Source organism: Talaromyces proteolyticus, assembly GCF_021365285.1.
Source record: "Talaromyces proteolyticus strain PMI_201 chromosome Unknown BGW36scaffold_13, whole genome shotgun sequence".
Lineage (NCBI taxonomy): Eukaryota > Fungi > Ascomycota > Eurotiomycetes > Eurotiales > Trichocomaceae > Talaromyces > Talaromyces proteolyticus.
In genome coordinates this window covers 1,279,705-1,299,088 of record NW_025764289.1, presented here as the reverse complement: position 1 = coordinate 1,299,088, position 19,384 = coordinate 1,279,705, and the positions used below count along the sequence as shown (strand labels likewise).

The following is a 19,384-nucleotide window of genomic DNA, read 5'->3' as shown; positions in this document are numbered from 1 at the left end:
CCCAATCTTGCGACCCGCGCGTCTACCATGTCAGACAGTGGGCCTCCCAAGATCTCACCTTCCTGAACCACTGTTTGACCAGATCCTGGACCATATGCTAGTACTTATTCGTGACACTCATGACTCGGTCTGTCAGGATCAGTCAATAAGGAATATATCGGGTGGATATATCCTAATCCACCATGCTGTTTCTTCTCCTATTCTCTTTTCTTGTTCGTTTGCGGTTGGGCTGCGTCACTACCCTGCTCCAACGGTCTAACTGATATACCGTCGCATCTAGTCCCGTTTGCTGCGGGGTGTCCATTATTCAGTCATTTTAATATATTATTCTTTGATAATATTTTCAATATTGAAAATTTTCTCGTTTGTCGGTGTGTAGGGTAGGGCATGTGAGCACTGAAATGCTGGAGATATACCCCCGGTTGGTGTTTTTGTCGCAGTCACCTATGTTTATGTTCAGCAATATTCACATCTCTCGCCTACATCAACTTAATACCTCGTCGTCATGGCTAGACTTCGAGAATTCCACCAGGTATGGCCCATGAGTAACAAAGTGTCCAACCAGCTAACCAGCGACACCAGATGGTAGACGAGATCTCCGACGAAGGCGTCGGGCTCGACGACGACGACACCCGCAGCGTATCCATCAAGTCAACCGTCTTCGACTACATCTTCGAGAACGGGCGTCGCTACCACCGCTACCACGCCGGCTCTTACCCCCTCCCCAACGACGACCTCGAACAAGCGCGCCTGAAACTCTGCCACCACCTCTGGTCGGCCATCATGAACGAGCGCCTGTGCAAAATGCCGCTTCACAACCCCCAGCGCATCCTCGACATTGGCTGCGGCACGGGCGACTGGGCGATCGACATGGGCGACTGCTTCCCCTCCGCCATCGTCATCGGCACGGACCTAAGCCCTATCCAACCCACGTGGATTCCGCCGAATGTGCGCTTCTACATCGAAGATGCAGAGGACGAGTGGACCTTTGACGGCTCCTTTGACCTCGTGCATGGCCGGATGCTGGCGGGCAGTATCACGGACTGGCACCGGTTTTTCAAGCAGGCCTATGAGCAGCTGCGGCCGGGGGGATGGGTAGAAATGAACGAAGTCGAGTCAAGATTCTACTCCGACGACGCGAAACCCAGAGACGTGGCGGTACTGAGAAGAACAACAGCGAGGTTCGAAAAGGCCAGCACCGCGCTTGGCAAACCCTTCAATGTATCCGTATTAAGACAGGCCATGCACGATGCTGGGTTCGTCGATATACAAGAAGAAGTTTACAAGGTAGCCCTATTCCCCCAGCCTGACTATACCGATATACTGATTGGGTTTTTTGGGTAGATCCCCATTGGAACCTGGCCCGCCAACCCCATTCTCAAAAACCTCGGCCACGCAGCTCTCACCGCCGCCCACGAATCCGTCGAGCCGTACATGCTAGCCCTCGGCACACGCGTCCTAGGCGAATCGGCCGGGACAATCCACGACATGGCGCGGAGCATGAAACACGAGATCTCGAAACCGCATCTTCATCTCTACACTCAAGCGCATTTCATTTGGGGGCGAAAACCTTGATACTACTACCTACTATTACTTATTGCTTATCTGACGGGCGTTTATCGTGGGTGGATACGAATCTCGCATTTCGTTAGGCATGGAGTTGGGGAATAAAATTGGTGCGGCGTTTGGATTAGTTGTAATTATTATTCGTAATATCTTGAGATACCCTCGATGATGAAATGTGATGTGATCTCGTTCAGGAATTGCTCTAAGTAACACGTATGTAATGTGACGGTCAGGTCGTGATCACCTAACCACCCCTATTTACACGCAAATAAGATACTAGAAATTCTATATATTATAATTTTCTCCTCTATACTTAGTAAAACAGGACAAGAGGCACTAAGGAGTACGTCACTAAGGAGTAGGTCGAGAAGTAATTAAGGCCTTGAGACTAGTGTATAGAAGGTCTAGTTTTAGGGTTAAAGAATAAAATGCTATAATAATTTAATTTTCAATAGTATTGGATTATTGTTAGCTTCATCTATCATTGAACAAAATCATATCTTATTATCCTTAAGATGCTTCAAAATTATTATTTATGCTCGCACTTTCACTCTCAAAAAATAAAAATAAAAATAGAAAACATAAAAAAAGAGGGCAGACGTCGGTGGTCAATTTGGACTTTGTAAGCATAAGGGTGGGCCAATCTGGGCCTACGGTGTCTTTACATGACATAAGGTAGTGTGGATCACTTTCAATGCTTCGTATTTTGGCCCCAGTAGTAAAAGATTTTAGTTCTTGTGGTAGCATTGTAAAAGTGTAGAATAATTTGATTATTATGCAGTTAATACACTTATGCTGGCCTAGTGGCGTAATGGTAGCGCGTGTCTTTGCTATACATTTAGAAGGTTGTACCTCCAAGATTCCTATCTTGGACTATGTACATAAATTTTTTTAACGCACATTCAAAAGCCTAATCTAGGAAAGAGTGTATAGTCATTTAGTTGATTCAAGTAACTTTAAATGATTCCTCTCCCCACCCAAAGACTCGCCTTAAGCGCTTTGCAATATGAAGGAGCCGGACCTTCAATTTGGAACGGGTGCGGCCAGCCATCCGCTGACACAAACATGTATAAACTACTCACGGCAGATATGGTTGGTGAATTAAGGAGAGTTTCATCAAGCAACGTATGTAAATAGACGGTCGCACTAAATGGATGCTGCAACGCAGTGCACAAAAACAGAATTTTGAAGTTCATAGTGTGAGCTATTACGTGTCGGTGAGATATGTACTAGTCTGCGTGCACTATATATAACATCAGATGGCGGGATAGGATCACCCTTACGAACATTCTTGATTCCAACCATAATCCACCATCCATGAAGAATGCGACATCTCAGTAAACCAGTTTGCATAATTGGGTCTAAACGAGACAGGGTAGTTTGACTGTTCACTCACCATTCCGCAGCTTAAAGGTGTCTTGTTTCGAGGCGTCCCCGACACCAACCTGCGGCTGCCACTCATCACCTCTATCTTGTAGAGTGATACCCGGGATCCTTACAGCATCCCTAAGATGCTAATCGATTCCCAGGTATTGCGGGGTAAAGGCGGTCGAGCTGGACGCCCTACCGATGTGGAATGATGCGGAGCAGGCTCTCCGCCAGGCGACGATGAACGACATCCATTGATTCTTCAACTATTGCATGAAACTAAAACGCGGAAAAGGCGGGTGGCTTTTGAAAGGGATCAAAAAGGGTAGCGCCCTCCCTCAGGAATGGAAATCTTTTCAAGGGTATTGTTTTCCTTCCAAGAATGGGATAGCACAAATCCTATTGAAATTAGCATTTGTTATAGAGGAGATAAAATAAAATATATTAACTTTGTCAAGAAAAATATATAATTAAAGTGTATCATGGCCAGTCCAAGAAGTCTGTATAGGCCAAATCCGGCAAGACCATGGGTCTCCAAGATATCTCGGGGGTCAATTGTGATATATCATAATTGATATCATAAGACCCCAGGCATGATGCAGGTACCCCTCACCTCGTAATATATGCCGGCATCCAGTTAGATTAGGTATTAGTAATCTGAGTCAGAGACTCAGGCTTATAAGCTTAACCTCCAGTCCAGAAGGAGGGATCGAAGCGATATCTCTTATATAATCATTGATATAAATTTCAATATAAGCCCGGTTAGCCTCAAATAGCCTTCAGTTCGAGGCCTTCTATATTTAAATTATCTAAACCGAGAACTACATCCCTAGTGGCCCTGCTATATAGCCTCAATATCAAACGGTAAAGCTTCAACTCACCCACATCTAGTCTTTCCAGACACCTCCGGGCCGTGTTTGATGAAGCTTTTTAATGTTAGAATAGAATTTAGAAATAGAAATATATTTATTATAAAAACTAAAATTCAAAATTTATAATTAGATTTATTAGTTTAAAAATTTTTATTTTATAGCAATTTATTAACATTAATTCTTAGTTAGTCCAGAATTGGACCGGATGGCCAGAATTGAATTCACCGTGGAAGCCAGAACTGGATTTGTCAGTCTCAAAAGTCTCCCACTTGATAACAGTTTGCCAACTTTCGCTTTTTAAATAGTCCAGAATAGGACCTTACGGCTGGAATAAGACCCTGGGGCTAGAATTGGATTCACCGCGGAAACCAGAACTGGTTTTATCGGTCTCAAAAGTCTCCCATACAATAACAGTTTGCTAACTTTCACCTCTTACACACCTTTTGGTAAGTAATATTCTGTTGCACAGTATATATTCGAATCCTTAGTCAAGAATATAAATGATAATCAGTAAATATGAAATAGAATATACTTTAAAGTATTCAGGTTTACTATATTAACTCAAAAATAAATAATGACGGTGTTGATTACTTAGACCTTATGTGAGTGATATAAAAATTGAAAATTCTTTAAAAGCACTCACGCTTCGCTAACTTCAAAACAAAAATAATAACGATGATGATGAGGATGATGAGGATGATGATCACTTGGGCCATGTATGAGTGATATTAGCAAATGCTTTTGCGCCAAAACACAGAAATATAATTCACTACATATTTGAGTCATCAACATTGGGCTTTCATTTGCTAGTACGTAATATTAATGGAAGGTGATGGGTTAACAACATGACGCAAAGTGCGTCAGATATTCTATCTGTTGGAAACTGAAGTATGACCTTTCTGAGCAAATTTTCATTTAGTTATAACTGGTGGTTTATGGGTCAAGCTTATATTAAGTTTAAATAGGTCTTGGGAGGCTGGAGGGCAATGACTCAAACCTCTGTTTAGGTGGGAACCAATGCTACTGTTAACAAGTGATAGTAAGATGTTTATTTGATTCTTCTAATACAGCCATTCTCAAAATTAGTTTGACCAGTAAACACAGGTGTGATTGATTCTAGGCCCACTAACAAGCCCGTAGCTCATCATTTAATGAAAATGGTTGGGTGTTTCTTTTGGTTAGCGCGATAAACAGGTGTGCACAGCCCCTGCTATGTGTCGTCTGACGATGTCAAGCCTACTGAATCGATTTCTTCCTACTCAGTTTACTCCTGTTAAATGCTCAAAGCTGTACCAACAAAGGTTTCACAACACTTCTAGTATGCCATAGTCGATTAATCACGAACCCGAACTGCGACCCTGCCTCACCGCCGATGTGTTTTTATAATCAAAAAAGATATGCCTGTGGCGATTGTGCTTGGGCTAATTTCGCACATCGGTGCAAGTACGAGTTCAGAACTGGGGAAACTTGCGGAATGAAGTTGGTGAATACAACTAAGTATATGACGAGTCAATGCAGACTATGCGAAAAAATCGAAACCAAATTTCGGCGGCGCCAGCAAGAAGAAAAAGCTGCCTATCCGAGGCGCTCTTCTTTCTTTGTCAAAAGAACGATATCTGAAGACTGCACCCAAAGCAGTGAACCACCACTGAAGCTTCACTGCCTCCACATAGAATCCCTGCGATGGGGACAGCTACGTTTTCCAATGTCAAAATCGCAAGATGTTGGGTCGTCCGGCGTCTCGGAGGAAAAGAATGAACCTAGATATACAACTCATGCCAAACCTGCAATATTAGAGGACTGGAAAAAGGAGGACCGTCGTGCGAAGTTGCGTTGCTTTCGACCTGACACCAGTCAACTCAGAGACCCGAATACTAAGAGACGTCGCAAAACCCGAGATCGCTAAATCATGGCTGCAGCGGTGACTTGGTGCCTAGAAATTTCCATTAAAACGTACCACTCGATAGGGTATTGCATATTAGCTTAACGAAATCCATCTCATCTTCGAAGAAATCATAGGTGGAAAAACACCATAGCACTAGTGATACACGATGGGTCCAGGGATCTGGTTGAGACAGCAATCTCCACTTCTCATTGCGTAAAGAATGGTTGCTATGAGGCCAAGGTAATGATTAGGATGTTTCGACGGCATACCAAAATTTATATACCACCGGTCAAAAAGAAGATGGATTGCCAAGAGCTCTTTGGGTAAACGTATATCACGGCCATGCGGAAATATTTCCGGTGGCGTTAATCCAGTAGAGGTTCAGCCATGTTTAATTAGACAGAAGAACTTCGAATTGAAGTACATTAATGCTCATGTCATGATAAGTCGTTGAAAGACAAAATTGGAGTGTCCAGATCAATGAAGTCTAACTCAGGTGCAAAATGAGGACTAGGAATTTTGACAAGACTGCTACGTCAATAAAAGAAACGCCCAATCATTTTCATTAAATAATGAGCTACGGACTTATTAGTGGGTCTGGAATCAAACACACCTTTGTTTACTGGTCAAACCAATTTCGAGAATGACTATACAGGTAGAATGACTGTCACAAATATATGTACGTTCCCAATCCCTGTCGTGCTGTTTCAGCTACCAGGATATTCAACAGCTATGTATTGAGGAGTGTCGTGAGCAAGCAGTAGTCTATGAATTACTTCGTGAAAGGCCTGCGGAAGGTCTTTAATATCATTGACCTCGTCATAGGCATTCATGATGTATCGAGAATGGCAATTGTTACTGATCAGGCTAGCTGCCTGACATATCTTTTGGCCGCAGAAGTCCATGGGTTTGTGAAGGATCAGATACGACGAGCTTAACTTATAGGACTCTTTAATAAGTCTTTTGCCGTCCATAATTTGAAAATAACACCCCCAGATTCAAGGACCATTTGACAGTTTGGAGGACTTCAATAATGACGTGTCTCTACACATGGAATTACCACTTGGCATATGGGTTAACGTATACTAGTCAATACGCTATTGCAGGTTGTCCTCAGAGAGTAAAACTGTGCATATAATGTAAAACCTTTCCTACTGCAAGAGGAAGGAGATTGCATTTCACGAGTCATGCGTGTTGGCAGCAGTTCGCCTATCAAAGGTAGCACAGCCAGACACTGGCCCTTGATGATCACTTCCGGTTTATACAAGATGTCTATGTCAATGTTGCTGCCTATTGTAAAATCAATGAACCGCAAAAGAAATGATAGGCACCCTCGATGTCTCACTCTGCTTAAATTGCCGATATTACCGATAATACCGATCCGACATGAATGATTGCCGGGTATTAACTTTTCCACTTCCTTTTCTACAAATTGAATTTCCGTCAGCATCAGCTTAACCAGTTTTGGACAATTTACCTAACAATCAGGCTATATTTTCATTCTGTATGAGGGGAATATTCTCCACGTATATTGTTGTCATCAATGGAGAAGCTCCTAGTAGGATTATTAAAATAAGGTCCATTTTATTCCTTAGTTACGAGTGCGCGTGTTAGGCCAAGAGACTGCGCCTCGCTATGGTGTGGCCGCGCTGAAGTTGCCGAAAAAGAACTTGCAGGATCGTGATCGTCTTCTCGAATAACCCTGGCTTAACCTACGTGGTTCATTGGGGAACTTGGGTCTAGCTCCATCAAAAAGTGGCATCTGTCATCTGTCCGTCAAATTCTAGTAATCTATTTGGTTTCGACCAACAAAACCGTGGGTATTTAGGGGGCAAAGTCCACGTTCTGTCCATTCTCTCATTGTATTAAAGCTCAGTTTTCTCTACACGACTTTATTACTGTTCGTTAAAAAAAAAGAAATGCACACTGTCATCTATTAGCCTATTTAATTTACTACCTCCCTTACCCAATGCCGCTTCCATTACAATTTGACCTCATTCTTTGGGCATCTATCTGATCTCCCGTTCTGTTCAGCTCGGTGTACATAGTGCTTCACCAGGGTGACTACGCACGATGATAGACCTTACCGCAAGAAGCTTGAGAAGGCTCGTTATCGTGGTGGGCCTGTCATTGATTGTGTTTGTCATTATCCATCAAGTCAATTACGGGGACAAGTTTGCACTCACCTCTCATTTGTCAGAGTTGATAGAAGTAATCAAGGCTTGCCCCCAAACAACCTCCAAACCGCTCGATGATTCTCGTTCCAATGTTGACTCTGGTATTCCCAACCTTATTCATCAAATTTGGAAAACCGCCGATGTCCATACCTATTCCACGGAGGCGTCCCACGAGTCATGGAAGGCTATGTTTGAACCTATGAATTATACGGTGAAATTGTGGACGGAGGACGACATTCTCAGCCTCGTTAAAACTGCGTATCCCTGGTTGCTATCGACCTATGAAGGCTACCCTCAAAACATTCAGCGAGCAGATGTCGCTAGGCTGATGGTGGTCCATGCAAAAGGAGGGATATACGCGGATTTGGATGTGCACCCGAAGTCGGTTGAGGAGATGTTGTGTTTGCAGCATTCCGATCTGGAAGGTATTTTTGCTCCTACTGCAGGAACCCTTGGGCTGAGCAACCACTTTTTTATGGCACAGCGGGGATCGGCCTTCCTCCTATGGACACTCCATGAAGCTAAACGACGAGGGGGCCCAAGGTCGAAACGCATTATTTTACCCTATCTACGAGTGTTTTGGTCCACGGGACCGATGATGGTGACATCAGCCTTCCGAAAGTACGCGTGGATGCACAGCACAATGGATCATGATATCGGGTTGTTGGACGAGAGTTACGGGGGATCGTTGTTCTGGCACGCAGCAGGACGGTCGTGGCATGAATGGGATGGACGTCTCTTGAATATCATCGGGGATCACATGGCAGTGGAAAACCCATGGGTAGTTTTTTCTTTCTTGGTCACCTTCTTGGGATTCGCGTACATAATGGCTCGACGATGCTATAAAGTCAAATCTCGTCAATATAAGAATACATCTCTATCGGGGAAAAGTGGACTCTAAATGCCTCTCCTACCGATACTTTGTCTTGTATGGGAAAGAGAAAGTTATTGTTTTACTGATTCTGTATAAATTGCTATACAGACACACGCTCCAGATCCTTCTTGGCCCCCTTCTTAATCTGGACAAGGATGGCCGACCGTACTGAAAACAAGCCAGCCATAGGCATCTAATCTGGTGGGACTTGGACAACTAAATCTCGCAAGTTCTTGCCCACCAGGATGATGGTACAAAATGGAGAAAAGACCTTGTGGGGTATATCTCCCAAAATGACAAACGACTCCACTTCCACTGATTAACTGTCTCACCGTGAGCGGGGTGCCTGACCACACTTCAATCTGCCTAAAGATGACACTCAAGTTACATTTAGAAGATTCGTTATCAAGTAGTAGCGTAGCTCCTTGTTAATGTCTGTCTTCATCCAAAAGGGAAATTTTTATTTCTCACAGCCAACGCTGTATGGCCGAGTTCATTTAGACAATCCCCAGAGCGAGCAAGGGAATCAATATCCGTTAAAGCATCTTTGAATCTAATCAGTAGAGACCAACAACGTATAATAATCCAACACATTCTGTATCAATCTTCAATTCCTATATCTGATGGCCATGCGGGATCATGTAGAATTCCACAGGGTTCCAATTGTTTTGCTTTTTCACAACCGCCCGCGGTTGCTTAAGTTGACAGTTGCAGTGACCTTGCGAACGTCGCTGTTGTTGACAACAGTGTTACTGATCCATTTGAAGGTCACCATGTGCCTCCCTCCTGCGGGTAATCATAGCAAACGTCTGCTTTGTTCTCCTTGCAACCCGAATATTCCATCCACTTATTATCAACAACCTGGCGCAGATCAAGACGCAGTCCATGATCCTGGTCTTGGTCGATGGAAAGCGCATTCACGGTGAAGTATCCCGTCTGGTTTTACTTATACCTTCTGGTTCTAATCGCCAGACAGGAAGGCTCTGCTTCACATCCTGGCTTCCAATGGTAATCAGCTTTCCTTCCTCGCTAGAAATCGCCATCTTGAGTTTCTCGGAGTCAACCTCGTCCCTTTTCCAGCGTGCTGCAACACCAAAGCATCGCACACCGCATTTGGGGCGAAAGAATCAATAAGCTTGACGTTTGAAGCATTGATAATTAACAAGCTCGTCATGGTCAGGCGGCGAAAGCAAAAAAAATTGATTCGGGGCATCCGGCAAGCTCATATGGAGGAACTCCGTTTTGTTACAGGTCGAGCAATTTCATTTGTAGAAGCGAGGCTGCAAAGGCGAAGACTGGGAGTTTTCGACTTTAACCGGAGGTATCGAGAGGAACGCAACGTATTTGATTAAACCGCAGTGGCAGGAGCTATGATAGGGCAGTCGAGTTGTTTCCATCTTGCAAAGGTGAGCACCAACGTAATTGAAGGGGTCCTGAAAGCGCGATACGTTGAAAAAAATTCGACATTAAGCTGGTGCCTACAGATACTTCAGAGTTTTATTTGGGATCAGCTGCGGGATTTAAGTCTAGTTCTAGGGCGGGGTTCGGTGATATACTCTGAAGTCCCGGAACCCTCCCATGATGTATCATCGCCAAATAGCCCTATCTGTTGACCCTCTTAGCTTTATATACACTGTCCAGAAGCGCTGAATGATGCCTAAGACAGTTTTACAGTATTAAATATATCTAGTAATAGTAATTAGAAGAATAATATTATATTAAATAAAAGTTATTTTCTTTTATTATTAGATAATTACTAGGATCGCCGCTGAGATCCTTTTTTATTACCTAAATAGGTTAGATATTTAAGACATCCCAGTGGGGAATTTTTGGGTATTGGGTATTTCCATTTCCATTGGGAAATATTTTTGCCTTTCGAGATTTATTTATTATTTATTCAAGTTTAACGACCTTACCTAGCTATAAGCTATGAAGGTCTCAGTAGGCGCTAGGGGGCTTTATAGGGGCTGGCGGCACCCTGGCCACCCTTCCTGGGAGCCCAAACGTGTGGGCATCGCCTGCCGATGACAGACCGCCCAGATCTGTCAATCAAATACGAGGGAACAGGACCATTTCATGGTATTTCAGGGAGGGGTTATTGAGATTATCCTCGAAGAAACCTCCTGTAGCATCATATTGTCGTTCATTCTAATCGTCGACATCGTGTAGATTAATGCTCTATAAATCCTTTCTTAGACTTCTTGGGGCTTTCCCTATATCTCAACGATTCGCTCTATGAAATCGCGAAGGCCTGTACAAAGTTGTTAAAGGTGTGACTTAGCAATGGATTTGAGATTTTCAAAATGCCACTGAGTACTTCTGAAACTGCACGATTTCGGAGATCTATCTCTTTATTCCTGAAAAGCATATATAGAATTGATTGAATAATTGCTTCTCGTACGTGGTCGCATTTGACAAAGTTGTTCAAGGTTTCGTTCATCTTCTATTTTTTTTAAATGTCCTGCATAATACAAGCGGAGCGCCTTGCCAGGTGCCCTGCCAGTCTAGAGAATCGTAATCTGGATACCGAATATTAACCAGTCTCTGGATAATAGGATCCATAAAGAAGGGTCTAAAGATATTTACAGATTCCCGTACCAACATTAATATGCAGCCTTAATATCAGAAACATCCAATCAAGAGTGTTATCTTGATAGAAGCATAAGATAAAAAGGTCTTCTCTATCACAGCAGATGGCCGGGAGTAATCCCAAAGAAGAAGATTTTTTCAGACTATTACTTATTTCGAGTCATTTAATAGATAGATAAAAAGAATAGTCAATCAGATCCTAAACTGTCAATTAATCTTATGTATCAGTTGGTTCTCACCATCAGGGTTCATCTGTTCGATACGTGTCATAACCTTATTTTTACTTGGTTGCTTGACTTTATTTACTTAAGTTGTTAATTCTAGTATCATTGGGTGACGAAATTGTTAATTGAAAAGAAGTAGAGGCGGCTCTCAACACCAGCAAAAATATCGATATACCCAGCAATTCAATCTCATGAAAAATGGACATTGCCCTAGGCCAAAGAAATTAAGTTAAGAGTGCGTATACACCTTAAGGGAGTTCACCTGCCAGAACGAAGACTGGAACGCGGAAGGGTTGTTCTGGACATAGTCTTGGCAAGAGCCCGACAAGCTGGAGCAAGATCCAGAGCCCCAAACAGAACCGGCCCAAGAACCACAGAAGGTGATGTCAAAAACCTATTAAGAATGAGTTAAAGAACAGATATGGGAAGAGCAAAGCAAACATACAAGGTTGTGGTTTTGGAAGTGAGAGTTGATGTCACAGTCACCCATGAAGCGAGCGGCAGGCTGTCCCCAGCTGGCGGGGTTAGGATCACCGCTGGCAAGATCATAAGGGACGTTGGCGTGGTCGAAGAAGAAGATCTGTATAAACTCATCGGTCCATTCCATTGCATAGACACCGCCACCGTTGGCGTTAAACCCGTCTCCGTAGGAGGTAGGGTCAGAGGAGTCAATACCACAACCGGCGTTATTGGGTTGGCTAGAAGCATAGGCATAGCAGTTTCTAGCAGAAACTGACCCTGTAAAGCCGCCACTCTTAATGGAGCAGCCATCGCCGGAGTGTAAGGTCATGGCATCGCCGGACTGCTTATTAACACCCTCGATAATATCGATTTCACCCTGCCAGGGCCAGTTAGAGTTGAAGGTCCAGCTAGCTTAAGTTAGAATAACCCCCTATAGCAATTTCCGCGGTACTTACAAGGCAGGCCAGGAGCCACAGTTTGAACCAGGCATGTGGGCCAGGTCTAGAACAAAAAGGCCGCCGTTGTAGGTGGCATGAGACGTGAGACGAACGCTCCGACGGCCCCTTCCAGAAGCAATATTCGTGCTATCAACACCAATGTAGATGCCATTGCCCTTGGCAGCAATCAGACCGGCGCTGGTGGCGGTGTTCTGGTTCACGTAGTCGACATAGCCAGCGGTGGGATCATTGTCCTATGTTTTCAGTCAGAATAGGACTTTCTTCTTCGAATATTTGGCTTGATAGACATACGGTGTAGAAGGAGAATCTGGAGAAGAAGTCCATGCCAGTCGGGTAGTTGTCGGTCAAGGAGTAGCTTCTGCTATTGGAGGTCAAACGGCTGTGCAATTTATTATCGTGAGGGACGCGGTGGCCACTGGCAGCACTGCTGAGACTGGCGAGTGCAGCAACCTGGAAGATAGCCGGGTAACGCATGACATTGAAAGAATAGTTGGATTGAAATCAATCACCTGTTCGATGACAAAACCGTGAGGAACAAAAATCAGGAAACAGTTTCTGGTGGGCTAAAGGACTGTATGGCTTCTAGTACTAGGCTCAAGTTCTTATAAAGGAATTTTAGAGGTAGAGGGACACTGCTACTAGTGGCTATTAGTGAAAGATTCAGCAGGCAAAAAAGATTGGTAGAAACAGCAGGACTTTATACATATCAGTCACAGGGGAGTCAGGATGGAGAGGGATTGTCCGAATGACACATTGTTGGACATCTTTGAGCAGAGTGGGATGACTGTTCAGTGACTACCGTACAAACGAAGAGTATAGTTTGCAGCAGGATTGTCACAGGGATGTAGCTGAATGTTGGATTAACATATCTAGCTCGAAACACGGTGGAGTTGGTCCCCGAATTCAAAGAGTAGAACTCTAGAGTCAGACAGTATCCATTATCATCTATGCCTAGATAATACCGCTAGTCTAATTAGGAGACAAAGGGGTAGTCAGACTGGCGATAGGATGTAGGATAACTAGCCAAAGATTGTGTCGGGATGATATGATTCTTATCTTAACCGCGCTAATAGCTGAATCGTAACTGCAACACGTCGTATTAGTCTATTTATCGAAGACTGTTCCTGTAGATCCTGCAAGTTGCTTAAACACACAAAGTCACGTCATCCCTACAGCCAATCTGATCTAGTCGAGCCCAGCACGCTTTTAGGATCAACTGACTCTGGATGCCCATAGCGATACCCATTAATACTGATATATTTCCAGCCTGGGTAGACAATATCTATACAGGACTATCATTTCTCCACTTGCTATACATCGCATCATACAACCTCAAATCCTGCACCGCATCCTCCGCCGTCGTCTTGATCGGCTCGCCCTCCACAAAACACTTATACATCTGCGTCAACTCCGCCGTATACGCATCCTCATAACTCGACACAATCTCCCTAGTCTGCTTCTCGCCGTACTCATTTACCTCCTCAACCCGCACCTTAATCGGCAACCCCTTAACATACGGCGTATCATACCGTATCTCCACCCTCTTCTTCTCCCCATAAACCGCCAAATGAGCATCAAACTCCGCGACACCGTCAATCCCACTCTCATACGTAACCGCAAATGTCCCATACTTGAAAATCGCAGAATAAAACGGATCGTTGACGGATACTCCACCAACAGACTCTGGCACCCCCAACGTCTCGCGCATAAGCGACAGATCATGGGATCCCAAACTCCCCAGAAACCGACAGTACTTCTTCATCTCATCCGTAATCTCTTCTGCACCTGGGAATGCTTCATGATACAAGCCATCGAGCAGCCGTTCACGCTTCTCGCCTGCAGAGGCTGGAATATCGGTGGCTTTTACTTGAAACGTGCCGCTCTGACTCACAAAAAATGTGTTTGGCCCACTCATGTCTCTCACCCGCGCGTACATTATTTTTGGGATTGATGCGACTTCGCGCAGAAAGGCGCCTGTGAATGAGGGCGCGTAGCGACGCATATAGCCTACAAAAACTCTCCCCTGCGACTCTCGTTCGGCGGCGAGAATCTGCTGCGCGGCCGGGAGGGATAGGGTTAGTGGTTTCTCGATCATGATGTTTTTGTGTGCGCGTAACGCGGCCACTGCGTAGACGGCGTGATACTCGTCGCTGGTGAGGATGAAGACGACGTCGACGGCGGCATTGTTGATGATGTCATCTGGATTGGTGGTGTGGTGAGGAATATGGAATTTGGTGGCGCAGTGCAGAGCCGTTTGCGCGGATATGTCGCAGATGCTGATGATTTCGTATAGATGGGAAAGGAGGATGAGAGTAGGTAGGTGGATGACTTGCGCGACTTCGCCGGCGCCGATGATGCCGACTTTGAGGATTGGCATTTCTTTCGTTCGTCGGGTTTGTCTGCGTTTGGGTGAGGTTGTAGGAGGAGCAAATTCGGGATTAACTGGCTTGCTACCCCACAGCGGGGAGACGATCAGATCGGCTGTTCTCCGACTCTGATGTGGCGAGTTTCATTTGATATGGTGGGGTTAAGCAAGTATTCAAGACCTGACCTGCCAAGTTTAATGTAGGACAGAGACAAATGACTCAATATTATTATTACATGCTAAAGGACAAAGGTATCTCAATTCGACAGACATAACGAGCATCCATCTCCATCATCGCCAACCAGTTCATAGCCAAGAGTAGCCATCACCGCACTTATAATTAACCCAGCGCTAAGCAGTCAGCTCGTGGCCAGTTTCGTACTTGGGCTCACCTGCAACACCAGTGTCGACAGGTGCCGTAGTAGCCTCCGCAGGGGCAATAGTAGGGGCCGCAGTCGACGACCTCGACTTCAGAACGAGGTATCCAGGCCATTCGCCCTCCATAACATCGAAGATAGCCAGGAAGCTAAAGATAAACAGGGCCATGAAGAGAATCCTACCAGCGATGATTAGCAGCCACACACTACATACTATCAAAAGATAGGGCAAGGGTAATCTTACCAACTGAGAACAGCAAATGCAAGCACCGCATTCATAATCGGTGTGCCATACGTGCCAATCAAATACGCCAAGTCCGCGAACCCGGCCAGCCAGAAGACCCAGGTGAGAAAGTAGACGATGATCAGAGTCGGGGCGAGCCAGCTGTTGTGGTGATGGCCGTTGTTTTGGTGCAGGTAAAGAGGATATCCGAGTGCGGCGCCAGACACGAGCGTCGTCCAGACAGCGCAGAACATGAGAAGGGAAGTGACATCGGGGGATTTCCCCTTGACGGATTCGTAGCAGACGTCATAACTGAACGAGTCGCAGTAGACGGGGACCTCGTAGCTCCCTGTCAAGACATGTATGCCGTAGCCGACCAAGCCGATCTCAATGAGAGCAAAGACAAGGCCGGTAGTCAGTAGGGAGAGAATGACGATGCTGAGAGTGCGCATTTTGAGGGCTGTTGTATGCACTGTTTGTTAGAGAAAGCGAACGGGATGACGGTGCGTAGGTAATGAGCAGAGGAAATCGACGACCGACATGGCGTCCGGCCTAAATAAAGAAGAAATTTTGTTAAGATTATGATTGACTAATCCATTCCAGCGCCAGGCTATTTTTGCTCGTCTCGCTCGGAGCGCTGTAACAGATTGGAATGTTTGTATAGGGTCTGCCTCTGTATAGAGTATGACGCTAGTCTGGAATAGGAAAAGAATACACTGTCAGTGGGGACCTCGCATATGACAATCCAATGAAACGGTAGTGCAGCCGCTTAAGTGGTGATGTGATTGGCCAGCGGGCTGCACTACTCTGGCTGGACCTGGCTGGGCCGGGCCGGCAAGGCTGACTCTGTTTTTTTTTTCCTATCGCGCACTCAACTGGACTCGGTGCGAGGCTGAAGCCCGGCGGCAGTGGCTTCTTGGCCACATGGATTAGCGAAGGATCGCACATGGTAGGATGTCATTAGAAGGCCGCAGAGTGCTCCGCATGGCTATGTCGCACAACCCCTGAAAACATTCATATTCATTATGAATTCACCATTTCATAATTCCATACCTGGGCGAGTCAGTTACTCGTAATCGGGATGGACTATGGAGAACGATACGGATACGAGAAGCACAGCGCCAATAACAGACTCGACTGCCCAAGCTGAGTTGCCGAGCTAGCCAGCTCAGCTCAAATTCTAATTGCTTTTTGAGTCACCACGAGCCGCACGCCAGAATCAATAATCCCCACCCGCAAATACAAGATCAGTAGTGTGAACTGTGAAAGCTGACGCTAGTCACGAATGCGCTCGCTTCATGTGACCCAATGCAGGAATTGGCTTGTGAGGCTTGAACCGATTGGTCATGGCTGGCATGACTGAGCCGCTTGAGTCTTAAAGAGTCTTAAATCGTCACGGCAGCGGGAGCATCACGTTCTATTCTGTACTCGGTGCCCTGGTGCTGCCTGAGTATGAAGCTTGGGCCGGAGCTCGTTCAGCCGCAGCAATTGACGAGGAACTCAGTCGGAATTGGCTCGGGCCGAGATATGATACATTGACTTACGGAGTAGTCTCTCCAATTAGGCGGTATACTAGTTACTTCCCGACTTGATCCGGACTGTATGGAGATAGTACAGTATAATGACACTGATCAATTACTTGATCTATCACAATCAACCTTTATGATAGCCTAACTATCAAACAAAAAGTCCAATCGCTTATTCCCCTGATCCGCAGTGTTCTCCAAATACGCCGCTTTCTCCTCTGCACTCATCTGCCCCCACTTCTCCTGCTTCCACCGATTCCGCGCCACATAATACGCCTTGGCCAGGGCATAGACAACGATAGTGGCGACGTTGATTGCAATAAGCTGCTTGTTCCCCCGTCGGTAGAGCGGTTTGTCGTCATTGCGATAGATATTCGACGACGCAATGCCGGATAATTGAATGGTGATGTTGTACAACGCTGCACTCACAGTGCGTGTACGCACGGCGTTACTCAGTCGTGAACACCACCCGACATGCGCCGCGTGAGGCGATGGCCAGCCGAGTAGCACAAATGTCACGGCGTATAGCCCCCAATTCGACAAACTCCCAGCCGACGTGTACAACACGATCAGCAGCGGCAGGGACCAGACCTGTGTGAGTAGACCGATTAGCGAGATCTGGTGGAATCGCTCGGTGAGTTCCGTGACCAGCAACAAATTTATAGCGGAGAAGACCGTGACGGGGATCGAGAGCAGCGTGGTTTCAAACGTGGTGAAGCCGATTGCTTTGAGCGACAAAGTAAGATATGCCTTGGGCGGTGCTGTGGGAATCTCGAATAGTATGCCGATGATATAGATAGGCCACAGGTCGAAGTCAGTCAGACTGCGCCAGAGCATGCCCAGGGACAGAGCTTGGCGATTGTGCATGTCTCCTTTGGACGGATCGTCGCGTAGAACTCTGTTGACGATGATAGTCTCTTCCTTTTCGGTGAAATAGCCTTGAGGATTCCACCAGGTTTTTGTTTGTGTTGGGCCTGGCACTAGGAACAGGAAACTCAAGAAGCCGATTACAATACTAATAAGTGCCTCGATCAGAAACAGCCATCGCCATCCCTCGTGCCCGTCGACACCGCGCATGTGCAGGACACCATACGCAATGAACGATGCAATGACTCCGGACATCGAGTCGACGAACCAGAACATGGCCAGACGGAACGGCATCTCCGACTTGGTGTAGAAATACGATAGATACAAGATCGAATCCGGGATAAATCCTCCCATGAACAAGCCGATAAAGAACCGACATGCAAAAAACCCAGCACGATTATGCATAAAGAATTGTCCCCCGATGCCAGACTCCAAAGAATAATCTGCACAGGAATCCATCGATCTGGGCCTAGCCGCTTCCCGATCATTTGCGAAGGGATTTCCGCAATCAGAAACCCAACCCGGTACATGTTCTGTGCATTGTTGTAATCATTCGTGCTGAGTTTCAGATCATCGAGAAGGTTGTCAGCGGCCGCATTGGCTAGGTTTCCGCGATCGAGATTGAGGCCAAAGAACATGATCAGGATCCATAGAAAGATAGTCCAATCAGTCTTGCGCCGGACGGACGTTTCTTCGCGATGCGTCCATCGGGCGTTGGGGTCGAAGCGATGGAGGTTTTCATATTCCGGGTGCGGTGTATAGTACTTGCTAAGCACGGGGTCGTCGAATACGCTTTGAGCAGTGGCAATCGCGTCTGGATCGACCCTTTTCTTTCTCTGAACAAGCGCCGAGAGCAGTGACTGAGACTGCGGGGTTTCCTCGGGCTCAGCAAGTGTGCTCACATAGCTGCCGTCTTTGAGATTGACGCTCGTTTTAGCTGGTGTTGTAGGGTCTGAGTTGGCCATTCTTTGCAACACAGGAATTCCGACAAGAACCACTTGACAACCTCATTCATCCAAAGAGAGATAGCCACCGCATATAAACTGATGCATCACACCCACGCTGCAACGATTAAACTGCATATTGGCGGCGTATTCCGACATACGTGATCGAAGGAAACCATGATGCCATTCTAACCCTCCCTATAAAATCCCAACCACGACAAAGTCGAATAGTAAATAACTCCGCTGAGCATTTTGAATTTTCGATATATTGACTGTATACAAATTTACTAGTGCTTGGCAATTAACATGGCAGATACTGTTCGATCAATAGGATGTCGCGGTCAGCGTTAGTTGCGGGACGCGCCATACAAGCACGGATGGCATCAACGGAACAAACCATATTTCTCCCCATTCTATCCCTATTCAAGGCTTATTTAGGCTTATTTCGAGGATTTGTTTCATAAGATTGGTGGAAAATTCATGGCAGACCGGTTATTATCATCGTTATAGTATTTGTATTATGCTGCTTCTATCAAATATTTAGGGCTTGCACTTGACCGGTAGAAACACACATAACTAACTTTAACTCAGCCTAATAAATCATTTC

General features: G+C 45.6%; 8 protein-coding genes across 8 annotated transcripts; 3 read left to right on the top strand and 5 right to left on the bottom strand.

The window, feature by feature from the left end:
* The first annotated feature begins 52 nt into the window (after positions 1-52).
* BGW36DRAFT_389585 (S-adenosyl-L-methionine-dependent methyltransferase) lies at positions 53-1,894 on the top strand. The gene is made up of 3 exons (XM_046217370.1): positions 53-532; positions 583-1,287; positions 1,345-1,894. The coding sequence occupies exons 1-3, from the start codon at positions 506-508 to the stop codon at positions 1,573-1,575; spliced, it is 963 nt and encodes a 320-aa protein (XP_046067108.1). The 5' UTR covers positions 53-505; the 3' UTR covers positions 1,576-1,894.
* Positions 1,895-5,178: 3,284 nt separating this feature from the next.
* BGW36DRAFT_264545 (uncharacterized protein) lies at positions 5,179-5,370 on the top strand (the record flags this gene model as incomplete). Its single annotated transcript, XM_046210112.1, has 1 exon — positions 5,179-5,370. A coding segment is annotated over one exon (192 nt), but the record flags the coding sequence as incomplete, so codon positions are not given.
* A 2,394-nt stretch (positions 5,371-7,764) lies between these two features.
* On the top strand, positions 7,765-8,769 carry BGW36DRAFT_432685 (uncharacterized protein; the record flags this gene model as incomplete). Its single annotated transcript, XM_046221166.1, has 1 exon — positions 7,765-8,769. One exon carries the CDS (start codon positions 7,765-7,767, stop codon positions 8,767-8,769), a length of 1,005 nt encoding a protein of 334 aa, XP_046067106.1.
* Positions 8,770-9,510: 741 nt separating this feature from the next.
* On the bottom strand, positions 9,511-10,139 carry BGW36DRAFT_401233 (uncharacterized protein; the record flags this gene model as incomplete). The annotated part of the gene is made up of 4 exons (XM_046218725.1): positions 9,511-9,678; positions 9,717-9,826; positions 9,884-9,977; positions 10,053-10,139. 4 exons carry the CDS (start codon positions 10,137-10,139, stop codon positions 9,511-9,513), a joined length of 459 nt encoding a protein of 152 aa, XP_046067105.1.
* A 1,645-nt stretch (positions 10,140-11,784) lies between these two features.
* BGW36DRAFT_401232 (putative endo-1,3(4)-beta-glucanase) lies at positions 11,785-12,949 on the bottom strand (the record flags this gene model as incomplete). Its single annotated transcript, XM_046218724.1, has 4 exons — positions 11,785-11,949; positions 12,001-12,424; positions 12,473-12,708; positions 12,767-12,949. 4 exons carry the CDS (start codon positions 12,947-12,949, stop codon positions 11,785-11,787), a joined length of 1,008 nt encoding a protein of 335 aa, XP_046067104.1.
* An 808-nt stretch (positions 12,950-13,757) lies between these two features.
* Positions 13,758-14,852, bottom strand: BGW36DRAFT_401231 (putative NAD binding Rossmann fold oxidoreductase; the record flags this gene model as incomplete). The annotated part of the gene is made up of 1 exon (XM_046218723.1): positions 13,758-14,852. The coding sequence occupies one exon, from the start codon at positions 14,850-14,852 to the stop codon at positions 13,758-13,760; it is 1,095 nt and encodes a 364-aa protein (XP_046067103.1).
* A 339-nt stretch (positions 14,853-15,191) lies between these two features.
* Positions 15,192-15,892, bottom strand: BGW36DRAFT_401230 (uncharacterized protein; the record flags this gene model as incomplete). The annotated part of the gene is made up of 2 exons (XM_046218722.1): positions 15,192-15,396; positions 15,462-15,892. The coding sequence occupies 2 exons, from the start codon at positions 15,890-15,892 to the stop codon at positions 15,192-15,194; spliced, it is 636 nt and encodes a 211-aa protein (XP_046067102.1).
* A 1,218-nt stretch (positions 15,893-17,110) lies between these two features.
* Positions 17,111-18,798, bottom strand: BGW36DRAFT_401229 (major facilitator superfamily domain-containing protein; the record flags this gene model as incomplete). Its single annotated transcript, XM_046218721.1, has 2 exons — positions 17,111-18,262; positions 18,283-18,798. 2 exons carry the CDS (start codon positions 18,796-18,798, stop codon positions 17,111-17,113), a joined length of 1,668 nt encoding a protein of 555 aa, XP_046067101.1.
* Positions 18,799-19,384: the final 586 nt, after the last annotated feature.